Raw genomic sequence first — 13,613 nt, 5'->3', positions numbered from 1 at the left:
TAAAATTGTTATCTCCTTGTTACGTGGCGACCCTCAGGATTGGGCTTTCTCCCTGGCGCCAGGAGATCCTGCATTGCTGAATGTGGATGCGTTTTTTCGGGCGCTTGGACTGCTTTATGAGGAACCTAATCTTGAGAACCAGGCAGAAAAGGCTTTGCTGGCCCTCTGTCAGGGACAGGATGAAGCAGAGGTGTATTGTCAAAAATTTAGGAAATGGTCGGTGCTTACTCAATGGAATGAGTGTGCCCTGGCTGCAAATTTCAGAGAAGGTCTTTCTGAAGCCATTAAGAATGTTATGGTGGGGTTCCCCACATCTGTTAGTCTGAATGACTCAATGGCTTTGGCCATTCAGATTGATCGGCGTTTGCGGGAGCGCAAATCTGCGCACCATCTGGCGGTGTTTTCTGAACAGAGACCTGAGTCTATGCAATGTGACAGAATTCTGACCAGAATTGAGCGGCAAAGTGATAGACGTCAAAATGGGTTGTGCTTTTACTGTGGTGATTCTTCTCATGTTATCTCAGCATGCTCTAAGTGCTTAAAAAAAAATCGCTAAACCTGTCACCGTTGGTACTACACAGCCTAAATTAATTTTGTCTGTTACTTTAATTTGTTCTTTGTCATCCTACTCGGTTATGGCTTTTGTGGATTCAGGTGCTGCCCTGAATCTGATGGATTTGTCATTTGCCAGGCGCTGTGGTTTGGTCCTGGAGCCTTTAAAATTCCCTATTCCACTGAGGGGAATTGATGCTACACCATTGGCTGAGAATAAGCCTCAGTATTGGACTCAAGTGACCATGTGCATGACTCCTGTACATCAGGAGGTGATTCGCTTTCTTGTGCTGCATAATTTGCATGATGTTGTCGTTTTGGGTCTGCCATGGCTGCAGGCCCATAATCCAGTTCTGGATTGGAAAGCTATGTCTGTGTCAAGTTGGGGTTGCCAGGGGATTCATGGCGATGCTCCTTTGGTGTCAATTGCTTCTTCCACTCCTTCTGAGGTCCCTGAGTTTTTGTCGGACTACCAGGATGTATTTGATGAGCCCAGATCCGGTGCCCTACCTCCTCATAGGGATTGTGATTGTGCTTTAAATCTGATTCCTGGTAGTAAGTTCCCTAAGGGACGACTTTTTAATTTGTCTGTACCAGAACATGCCACTATGAGGAGTTATATAAAGGAGTCTTTGGAGAAGGGACATATTCGGCCGTCCTCATCCCCTCTTGGTGCAGGATTCTTTTTTGTGGCCAAGAAGGATGGTTCTCTGAGACCTTGTGTAGATTATCGTCTTCTAAATAAAATCACGGTCAAATTTCAGTATCCTTTGCCATTATTGTCTGATCTGTTTGCTCGGATTAAGGGGTCCAGTTGGTTCACCAAGATAGATCTTCGTGGTGCGTATAACCTTGTGCGTATTAAGCAGGGGGATGAATGGAAAACAGCATTTAATACGCCCGAAGGCCATTTTGAGTACTTGGTAATGCATTTTGGACTCTCTAATGCTCCTTCTGTGTTTCAGTCCTTCATGCATGACATCTTCCGAGAATTTCTGGATAAATTTATGATTGTGTATCTGGATGACATTTTGGTCTTTTCTGAGGATTGGGAGTCCCATGTGAAGCAGGTCAGGATGGTATTTCAGGTCCTGCGTGCTAATGCCTTATTTGTGAAGGGCTCAAAATGTCTCTTCGGAGTACAGAAGGTTTCCTTTTTGGGTTTTATTTTTTCTCCTTCTACTATTGAGATGGACCCAGTCAAGGTCCAGGCTATTCATGACTGGACTCGGCCTACATCTGTTAAGAGTCTTCAGAAGTTCTTGGGATTTGCTAATTTTTACCGTCGCTTCATTGCTAATTTTTCTGGCGTGGTTAAACCCTTGACAGATTTGACCAAGAAGGGTTCTGATGTGACTAATTGGTCTCCTGCGGCTGTGGAAGCCTTTCAGGAGCTGAAGCGCCGGTTTTCTTCGGCTCCAGTTTTATGTCAGCCTGATATCTCTCTTCCTTTTCAGGTCGAGGTTGATGCTTCTGAGATTGGAGCTGGGGCTGTTTTGTCGCAGAGAAGCTCTGATTGCTCTGTGATGAAGCCTTGTGCTTTCTTTTCAAGAAAGTTTTTGCCTGCCGAGCGGAATTATGATGTTGGTAATTGGGAGTTGTTGGCTATGAAGTGGGCATTTGAGGAGTGGCGACATTGGCTCGAGGGAGCTAAGCATCGTGTGGTGGTCTTGACTGATCACAAAAATCTGATTTATCTCGAGTCTGCCAAGCGGCTGAATCCTAGACAGGCTCGTTGGTCGTTGTTTTTCTCCCGTTTCGATTTAGTGGTCTTGTACCTGCCTGGTTCGAAGAACGTGAAGGCTGATGCTCTTTCTAGGAGTTTTGTGCCTGACTCTCTGGGAGTTTCAGAGCCGGCTGGTATCCTCAGAGAGGGAGTGATTTTGACTGCCATTTCCCCAGATTTGCGACAAGTGCTGCAGGAATTTCAGGCGGATAGACCTGACCGTTGCCCACCAGAGAGTGTTTGTCCCAGATAGATGGACCAGCAGAGTTATTTCCGAGGTTTATTCTTCGGTGTTGGTAGGTCATCCTGGGATTTTTGGTACCAGAGATTTGGTGGCTAGATCCTTCTGGTGGCCTTACTTGTCGCGGGATGTGCGTTCCTTTGTGCAGTCCTGTGGGATTTGTGCTCTGGCTAAGCCTTGCTGTTCTCGTGCCAGCGGTTTGCTTTTGCCTTTGCCTGTCCCGAAGAGGCCTTGGACGCACATTTCCATGGATTTTATTTCGGATCTTCCAGTCTCTCAGAGAATGTCTGTCATCTGGGTGGTGTGCGATCGTTTTTCTAAAATGGTCCATTTGGTGCCCTTGCCTAAGTTGCCTTCCTCCTCCAATTTGGTTCCTCTATTTTTTCAGAATGTGGTTCACTTGCACGGCATCCCTGAAAATATTGTGTCTGACAGAGGATCCCAGTTTGTGTCCAGATTTTGGCGGATCTTTTGTGCTAAGATGGGTATTGAGTTGTCTTTTTCGTCTGCCTTCCATCCTCAGACGAATGGCCAAACCGAGCAAACTAATCAGACCTTGGAAACTTATTTAAGATGTTTTGTTTCTGCTGATCAGGATGATTGGGTTACTTTTTTACCATTGGCCGAGTTTGCCCTTAATAATCGAGCTAGTTCTGCTACTTTGGTTTCGCCTTTTTTTTTGTAATTCTGGCTTTCATCCTCGTTTTTCCTCGGGTCAGGTGGAGCCGTCTGACTGTCCTGGGGTGGATTCTGTGGTGGATAGGTTGCAGCAGATTTGGAACCATGTGGTGGACAATTTGAAGTTGTCACAGGAGAAGGCTCAGCGCTTTGCCAACCGCCGTCGCGGTGTGGGTCCCCGACTTCGTGTTGGGGATTTGGTATGGCTGTCTTCTCGGTATGTTCCTATGAAGGTCTCCTCTCCTAAGTTCAAGCCTCGCTTCATCGGTCCTTATAAGATTTTGGAAATCCTTAACCCTGTGTCATTTCGTTTGGACCTCCCAGCGTCGTTTGCCATTCATAATGTGTTCCATAGGTCTTTGTTGCGGAGGTATGTGGTGCCTGTGGTTCCTTCTGTTGAGCCACCTGCTCCGGTGCTGGTTGAGGGCGAATTGGAGTACGTGGTGGAGAAGATCTTGGATTCTCGTATTTCTAGACGGAGGCTTCAGTATTTGGTTAAGTGGAAGGGCTATGGTCAGGAGGATAATTCCTGGGTTGTCGCCTCTGATGTTCATGCGGCCGATTTGGTTCATGCCTTCCATGTTGCTCATCCTGATCACCCTGGAGGTTTTGATGAGGGTTCGGTGACCCCTCCTCAAGGGGGGGTACTGTTGTGAACTCTGTTTTTGGGCTCCCTCTTGTGGTCACAAGTGGTACTGTGTGAGTGCTATCTTTGGGCTCCCTCTGGTGGCTCTTTTTGTCATTCTGCAGGTCTGTGGCTGGGATCAGCTGTCTCGTTATCTGCTGGTTGGTTTCCTATTTAGCTCACCTGGACTTTCAGTTGTGGCCTGCTGTCAATGTATTCAGTGCTATTTTGATCTCTCCTGACTACCTTCGTTATCAGTCTCTCCAAGAGAAGCTAAGTTTCTGTTTGTTCATTTTTTGATCATCAGTGTTCAATATGTTTCCTGGTTTATTGTCAGTCCTAGTCCAGCTTGCTAATATGTGATTTCCTCGCTTGCTGGTAGCTCTAGGGGGCTGAGTTTCTCCCCTCACACCGTTAGTTGGTGTGGGGGTTCTTGAATTCTCAGCGTGGATATTTTGTATAGGGTTTTCTACTGACCGCACAGTTTCCTATCTGTCTTCTGCTATCTAGTATTAGCGGGCCTCATTTGCTGAATCTGTTTCATTTCTACGTTTGTATTTTCCCCTTACCTCACCGTTATTATTTGTTGGGGGCTTTCTATATCTTTGGGGTTAATTCTCTGAGGCAAGTGAGGTCTTACTTTCTTCTCTCTAGGGGTAGCTAGTTTCTCAGGCTGCGTCGAGACGTCTAGGAATTCAGGCACGTTCACCGGCTACCTTTAGTGTGTTCGGTTAGGATCAGAATTTGCGGTCAGTCCAGTTACCACCTCCCTAGAGCTCGTTCTTTGTTCAGTAACTTGGCTAGTCAGTTCGGTGATCCTCAGCCACTAAGGATCATAACAGTGGGGGGAGGGATTCAAAATGGCAATACCTCACCCCTCCTAGTATTTTGCTTTTAATGGCATCTGCAGCCTTAGGATTTAGATTCCATTGTATACATTGGTGGAACAGGTAGTTGTTGGCTCTCTGTTCAACCTTTCAGTCAGTGTGTCAGAGTCTCAGTGAGATAGGTGCAATGATATTAAACTGGAGCAGCAAATCAACTGCAGCCAGATGAGTAGAATATTTTAATTTTTTTCAGTCAGTACTTGTGGTGGTATACTGTGGGGGAGCTGTGGGGTATCATACTTTGTGGGGAGTTTTGAGAGCATACTATATGTGTGAACTGTGGGGGCAACATACTCTATAGAGACTATACTGTGTATAGGGTTGTGAGGCCATTATACGTGTGTGGGGCTATTGGGCCATCATATTGTTAGGGGTGACTGACAACATTATTCAATGGGAGCCTCTCACTGTGTGGGCACTGTGAGATTCATCATACTAAGTGAGGGTTACTGTCATACTGTGCCTAAAGTGACTGTATAGGTATTTTACTGTGTGTGGGGTGCTGTGAGCCAATCAAAATATGTGGAAGTTTTGAGCGTCATCGTGCTGTGGGAAGATCATATTACGGAGAGTGATTGGAGGCTAAATACTGTGTTGGGGTCACTTTTGTGACATCATAATACAGTGTTGGAGGCACAGTGGCTGCATAAAGTGTGGAAGGCACTGTGTGGTACTGAAATTGCACTGGAGCAGCATTATATTATTTTATGGGCACTATGGAAACATCATACTATTTAGGAGCACTGTGTCAGCATCAAAATTTGTTGGCAGGCACTTTTTGGGCATTTAGCTTTGTTGGGACAATGTAAGGACGGTGATAAGATGTAATCATACGGTGTTTGGAGCACTACTGGGACATCATATTTGTTGGAGTCTTTGTGGGGGCATCATACGTTTCTTAGGGCACTGTGACATCATCTTTCTAAATGTATGATCTCCCTGGTTTCAGTAATATAGATGCATCTAAACTTAGCTATCCAGTAATACATTATTGTGTTATGCTAACAAAGTATATTACAGACCACAACTCTTGAGTGTTCACATACAGTCAATAATGGCATAATCAAGTCAAACAAACTTTAGCTATGTTCTTAGTTGTTTTCTTGTTCTTCTCATCTTGTGATATAAGCCAAGAGTTAAGGTAAGGTTAGACATATCTGTACTTTCCAACTAATATAAAGCCCAGCTCAGTCTAAATGAAATCTTTTACGTGAAATAGGACTCTTTAACCATTGACATAATGCATCCAACATGCACTATAGATCATTTTGTTTTACTCTATGCCATTTGCCTACTAGTGGACCATTTCATATTAACTAGATTATTTTGTCGTTAATAATAATAAATTGCAAGTCTGGATATAAGTGTCCTTTCACACTGTGTTGGCGTTCTCCCCATAAGGGCTTAAGTCGGAATCTGCTGCAAAATGGGATTCAGGCATTCAGGCATTTGCGCCAGTGGTGGAAATAGAGTCCCGGTGTGCTCTGTTGTATATCATTTTTGGTCGTATATGTCTATGGGAGGCGAACACCAAGATATAGTAGACTAGAATGAGCTGCCAGCCTCAAGGAGGCTTATACAGCCGAAAATGATGCTCAACAGAGCACCTGATGACTTTGTCTGCATCACTATAGTCAATGATCCTGTCTGCGCATACGCCCACTTCCCGCTTTGTAGGAGACTCAGACAAAAGCTCTGATTGCTCCACAGAACATGGGGAAGAATGCAGTGTGAAATAGCCCTAAGATAGGATTCGTACTATCTGCTTATAGTACTACCTTACATTTACACTAGTTATCTTCCTCTTGTTCTACTGCATTTTGTACTATGTAAAAAGTTTTCTTAAAATACTTTGTCGTGCTGACATTTGGAGCTTATTATTATTGTGGAGTAAATCTATGCCTGCTATAGTTCATACCCAGGCTTATATATAGGTGAATTCTATAAGTACTAATTTAATTTTAAATTATCAAAATGATTGACAGATAGATTAAATGAAAAGTACTGAAATTTTTGACGTACAAACCTTAGTTAATTTTGTGTTTTTTTTCTCTTTAGCACTGTCTCTGATCACTGACATTCGGGCGGACAAAATAGGTCAGAAAAGCATCACCTTATCATGGCAGGAACCGACCTTTCCATTCATCAACAATACTGAGTATGAGATCAAGTACTATGAAAAGGTATAATATTACTTGTTAATTCCTTATTTATTCCTGCCAATATGGGTTATAATCACTCTCATGTGTCAAACTTTGTTAAATTACTTTTTTATTCTCATACCATTGGTAAGAAAGTAGAACAGCAAACCATTATAAAGCTTTTTATCACGCTTGACTTTTCTGCCGATAGGTTGTCTATAGCTGCAATAGTGTTCTGAAAGATCACTTTATTTTTAAGATGCTGTCATTGAGACCTTAAATATTCCTTTCCAAAGCTAGAAAAGCAACAGCTATTTAAATAAGATATCACATTGGCATGCAATTAATAACACAGCCGTCACCTGTGTATATCATTGCCTATCAGAGTTAGATTGTCGCATATGAAAGCAATGTTTCTCTGCAGCTTTTATGGAAAGGGTCATTAAGATACAAATATTATGAACAAAATATATATATTTCAAAACAATATTAATAGTTTGTGACATGGTACTCTATAGGCGCACAAGTCATTAATTAGAAAAGCTCATTCTTAGCAAGTCTCTCATAAATCAAGTGACTAGACCATTTACAATGAGGAGAGTGAACTCCTTTTTTTCTTAATTCTCCTGCATGTGTCAGTGATTATAAAGTCAGCAAAACTACAGAATTTGAAAGATCTTTCTTCTGCATAAATTCTACAAATATATACATAATTACAGAATAATTTTAGAAAATAAATTGGAGACATTGACCCACAAAAAGTAGACATAAAGCTTGTGTGACATTACAGTCATGGTTATGAGTTTTATTTCCAATATTTTCACCAATTTCTTTATTAAAGAAACACTGACAGCACATTTTCATTATCTCACCTGACTGCAGAATAATAGGCAAATATCCTGATTCCAGCAGTGTACCACTTACTGGCTCATTTTCTGTAGTTCTGCTAAAGTATTACTGGCTGAAGATTATCACAGAAATAACTAGCAAAAGAGCAGTAATGACTGGAAGTTCTTTGGCTATGCACAGCGTACACAGAAAGCGGTCAATTAGTGGTGGGAGCGGAGTTATAGAGAATGCAACATTCAGAGAATGGGTAGATCTGAAGCACAGAAAACAGTTTTTAAAGCACCACTCCTGCATTTTATTTATTTCAGCACTAGAGTGGTGCCACAAATTTAAGTTCCCTGACCCTAGTAATGAACTTACCAGCAGCTGTCTTTTCCTCTTCCGGACGCTGCTACTGTCCCGCTACTCTCAAAGATAACTGTCACAAGCTCTCACTGTAGGTCTATGAGAGCCTTGTTCTGGCTCTCAGAGATTTACATTAAGTTGTGACCTCCGGATCAGAGATCCAGCAGGGCACAAGCTACAGAAGATTGACCAGAGCGGTGCTGATCAAAGACAGCGGCTGGTGAGTATAGTACTTGATGCAGGGAACTCCGATTAGTAGCACCACTCTAGCAGTGAAATAAAAAAAAATCTGTAGTGCTGCTTTAATCAAAACTGCAGTAACCAATAAAGTAAGTGACACGTAGCTGTAATTAGGTTCTCTGTCCCTTCATCATGATGCTCTCAGATGAGATAGTAGATGTCTTGTGTGACACATTCCTTTTCAATAATTGCTCTGATATGTCAAAGCTGTATGATATCAATATAAAAGAAACTAAGCAATTATATTCATCCCTTGTTAGATCCATATGAGTTCCTATCAATCCCCAATCAACAGAAATGTGTCTTATAAAATAAGAGCCCGATTCATCAAGACCGGTAAGGTTTTTATGGGTCTTGATGAGGGGCGTGCTTTTGATTCATGAAGAGGGGCACATCTCTTAATGAATCTGATCAGTGATGTGAACATTCATGTGCTACAACAGAAATCTTACTCCAGTCATACGAAAACCACAGCTTGTCATGAATTAGATGAGCTCGGGCATCATGCCCCCATCCTGCCCTAGCTCTGCCCATTTCATATGTCAAGTTCCAGTGTATGTAGCAGGCTCAAGAGCTGAGCATACAATGTACCTCTGAGATGCTGGCTACATTCACTCTGCTGTTTAACCATTTAAATACCACTATCAATCACTAGCAGCTGCATCTTAATAGTGTGCCTACTAGTACGCATGTTGTCCAATTTCATTAGGCCCCTCTGGCATAAACAAAGGGCACTATTGGGTTGCAATTGCAGCTAATAGCGGCCATCTAACTTCTCCTTTGACTTTGAAGCCTAGCCTGTCTTTTGACTATATTGTGCAAAACAGTAATGTATACAAAGAGTTATTCAATGATTATAGGTTCAAGTCCCCTAAGGGGGATAAAAAAGACAGTAAAAAATAAAACAAGGTAAAAAACAATCTTAATATCTAAAAATTTGAATCATGCAACTATTCCCTCTCTGATACTAAAGAAACATATACAATTCATTAACCTGTGCAATATGCACTGTAAAGAAAATAAAAAGGAAAATGTCAGAATTTTGGTTTTTTCGTTCATCACTTTGACCTTTTGGCAACTCCGGTGATTCATGGAGTGGTGCGGAGGTCACTTTTCAATACAAAACTATGAGAGCCTCACTCTGGCCTCATTCTGGTTCTCATAGACTTGCATTGAGAGCTTGTAATGTATCTTTTGACTTTTGGGAAGTCAGAAGCTGCGCTCATAAGAAGGAGCTGGGGACCATAGCTGTGCTGAAACACAGGGACCACCGGCAGGGGGCTTACATTTAAACTCCACTAGAGTACTGGAAAAAAAAAACGCTGGAGTGGTGCTTTAAGAATATGCAACAAAAGCAATTAAAATATCATACATACCGGAATATGGTCAAAAGATTAATAACAGCTTGACATACAAAGAAAAAACTCTTCGACAGATCCATCAACAAACAAAATAATGTAAAAACTCTCAGAAAATGGCGATTTAAACCACATTTTTATTTTTCACAAGTTCCCAATTAAATAACTTAATTTTTTAATAACTTAAATATTAAAAACTATACAAGTGTGGTATCACAGTAATTGTGCTGACATGGGAAATCATGTTGCCAGTTCACATTAACTGTACACCGAAAAAACAGAAGTGCAAAAAAGTGAAAAATTACCTGGTCATGCAGGAGATAAACATTCATGATTGGGATCAGGAGTGTTAACTAGAATCAAGTTATATCCTATGATATTCCTTGGAAGTGGAAAGACATTTCATAAACATGTCTAACATTGAAATTTGGAATCCCATCAACACAACATGATTATATAAAGACAGAAACATGGGCTCTCAAAATGAATAAGTCCTTTAGTTATGCAGAACAATAAACTAATTAGCTGTGACAAGCTGTAGCTAAATCAATACTGAACCTTTCCTATTATGTATAATTGTATTTCCAAGGCATAACTGCATATCCAATTTGAGTTGAACAAATCAAATATCGTAACTAAAGGTCTAATCATGGAGGATCATTTAGAAAATGAGATGGTCTTAATTTGAAAAAGAAAATTGCGCTGCCAAACCTTTCAGTGAATCATGCATGTAGATGACAAATATTGTTAGTGACACTAAGAAATGGAAGTCAAGAAAAGATCTTAAATTCAAACTGCGTCCGGTCATGTACACGATGTGATGCTCATATACATCAGAACTCCGATTACAGTGACTTTTATGTATAAAGCCCTAGTATAAAGAATATTCATATCACATGGGTCATTAGATTTTTGAATCGACTTATTCTGGTTCTATCCCACAACACAATCAGTGTATATATAAAAAGTTATGAAACTTTTTGCATATATTGGGGCAGATTTAATAAGATCTGTATTTATAGGAATCCTAATAACCACTTGAATTAAAATTATCTAACTTTAAAATGTGCAAATGAAATTTAGATTTTCCCCATGAGGGTCACTTTTGTTTTCTTTCTTAATGAATATTTCATAGGTATGAAGAGCCCATGCTCTAAAATGTAAGCTCTCCCACTAGGGTTGAGCGAAACGGGTCGGCAATTTTCAGAAGTCGCCGACTTTTGGCAAAGTCGGGTTTCATGAAACCCGACCCGACCCCTGTGTGGGGTCGGCCATGAAGTCGGCGATCTTCTGAATCTGGAATCGGAATTCCGATACCGATTCCCGATATGTTTAAGATATCGGGAATTGGTATCGGAATTCAGATTTAAGTGTAAAATAAAGAATTAAAATAAAAAATATCGCCATACTTACCATCTGATGCGCCCTGGTACTAAGCGGGAACCTTCCTTCCTTAGAATCAGCCATCCAGGACCTTGCGGTGACGTCGCGGTGACGTCGCGGCTTGTGATTGGTCGCGCGGCCGCCCATGTGACCGCTCGCGCGACCAATCAAAAGCCGTAACGTCACCGTGACATCACCGAAGGTCCTGGAAGGGCTGATTCTTAGGAAGGAAGGCTGCTGGAAAGAAGCAGGGCGCGTCCGAGGGTGAGTATATAATAGGAATATACTCACCCTCGGCTTCTTTCCGGCAGCCTTCCTTCCTAAGAATCAGCCCTTCCAGGACCTTCGGTGACGTCACGGTGACGTCGCGGCTTGTGATTGGTCGCGCGAGCGGTCACATGGGCGGCCGCGCGACCAATCACAAGCCGCGACGTCACCGCGACGTCACCGCAAGGTCCTGGAAGGCTGATTCTAAGGAAGGAAGGTTCCCGCTTAGTACCAGGGCACATCAGATGGTAAGTATGGCAATATTTTTTATTTTAATTCTTTATTTTACACTTAAATATGGATCCCAGGGCCTGAAGGAGAGTTTCCGCTCCTTCAGACCCTGGGAACCATTGGAAACCCAATGCACTGCATTGGGTTTCGAGTTTCGGCCGACCCCGACCCCGACTTTTTTATAGGATCGGCCGATTTCACTCGACCCGACTTTTGAAAAAGTCGCGTTTCGTGAAACCCGACCCGATCCTATAAATGTAAAGGTCGCTCAACCCTATCTCCCACTTTTCCACTTTTCCTACTATGTAGTGTCAGAAGTGTAATTTTCCTAAAATGCGCAATATTTCCGGCAGAGTTTACATTGTAAACAGGTACAAATCAATAAAAAGCATCCCATTTGTGTTTTCATTTCTTTCTTTTACAAGATATTTTAGTCGGACTTGAAGTTAAAAAAGGGGTAAAATATTATCATATATATAATGCTCCATGAGTGTTACATGTGCAGACTTCTTATAAAATGTATGCATGTATATATTGAAAGTAGGAGTACACAAAGTCTTCTAGGCATGGAAAGAACAAATTGGCGACATATTGCGACATCTATCTTTTTTCCTTCTTCAAGAATGACCACTTTTAGGCTGCGGTCACACAGTATTTGGTGAGTATTTTACATCAGTATTTGAAAGCCAAAACCAGGAGTGGGTGATAAATGCAGAAGTGGTGATGTGTTTCTATTATACTGTTCCTTTGATTGTTCTTCTCCTGGTTTTGGCTTCCAAATGCTGATGTAAACTACTGACCAAATACTGAATGTATGTCCGTAGCCTTAGAGTCTAAAAACTGTATGATGGATGATGCTCAACTTGTCTCTTCAGATTTCCCAAAGGTGTTCAAGAGACATACTGTTAGAGTTGGCAGATTGCGCTAAATAAAATAAATAATAAAGCGCAATCACAACCCGGGGTCCACTGTGCAGAGGTGGAAAACTGCTGCTAGTGAACAATGGCGGAACACATGGCGAGTGATTACTTGTACATACTGGGTTAATGCCACTCAGTGTGAACAGGACGCTGAGTTCCAAACACTGTTACTCTGCAGGAAGGAACAGTACAAACAAATACTAAGTGCTTTGTCCTGGTTAAATGTCACAGGACAAGAATGTGAACTGAACTCGCACACAGAAACAAAACATATGCTCTGCAACTGAGCTGTGTCAATCGCACACAGAAATGAAACAGATGCTCTGCAACTGAGCTGTGGCAATCGCACACAGAAACGAAACAGATGCTATGCAAAATACCCTGATTTGGGTTGAACTTGCTGTGAAACTTTACTGTGCTAACCACACACATATAGGTAACAGATGCTTAGCCAAATGGCTAATTGCCCCCACTGATGCTAGCTACCTGCCTATGTGTACAGTCCCAAAGCCAGACATACGACACTTGCAAACAGTGGTAGGGTCTTCACACACATTGCCACACACAAATTATACTAGTGCGCCCGCTGGGGCCATTGGGGGTCTTTTATACAAAAGGCTCCACCCCAAACACTCACGCCCAGCTGGCCAAGACATCGTCCGCTGACCAATCCGGAGATGCCACATCACCAGAGCCGGAGACGTCCGAACACTAAAAGGAAGACGCCCCATCACAGACATGCTCAGTAAGGTGATTTCTGGACTTAGACTCCAGAGTGTCAGGTCGCCGATGCCTATCGCTGGTTACCATAGACTTAGCTGGAGAGCCAGCAATAACCGAACGAACACCATGAGCCTGAGCAAGATGCTGGGACAGACGTCTATTTTCAGCAGCACCTGCAGCGGCTGAACCTGAATGGGAGACCACACAGGCAGATAAGGCTTGGGATATATCCCGTACAGTGGAAGAATCCTGACACCTAACACATACTTGGCCAATGGATCACTTTCACATTGTTCTTCTTTAGAAATGCAAAAGTGGCCTTAGATTTTTTTTTTCATAGCCATGTAGAAAAAAAAGGGACTACCAAGGGATTGAAATGATAGCAGCATCTTCTCTTTCAATATAGGGCTGTACATTGGTGGATTCATGATATCATCAATTAAATGT

The 13,613-nt window shown here is 42.2% G+C and overlaps 1 protein-coding gene across 1 annotated transcript in view; it reads left to right on the top strand.

Moving 5' to 3' along the window:
• Positions 1-13,613, top strand: part of EPHA10 (EPH receptor A10) — a 1,320,108-nt gene that overhangs the window by 790,983 nt on the left and 515,512 nt on the right. The window contains exon 6 of the mRNA XM_077295896.1: positions 6,768-6,892. Within this exon, the coding sequence (XP_077152011.1) occupies positions 6,768-6,892 (125 nt within the window). The remainder of the gene's footprint in view (positions 1-6,767; positions 6,893-13,613) is intronic.

The sequence above is a fragment of the Ranitomeya variabilis genome, chromosome 3, assembly GCF_051348905.1.
Source record: "Ranitomeya variabilis isolate aRanVar5 chromosome 3, aRanVar5.hap1, whole genome shotgun sequence".
Lineage (NCBI taxonomy): Eukaryota > Metazoa > Chordata > Amphibia > Anura > Dendrobatidae > Ranitomeya > Ranitomeya variabilis.
Note: the sequence above shows the minus strand (reverse complement) of the source record. Positions and strands in the feature narration are given on the sequence as shown.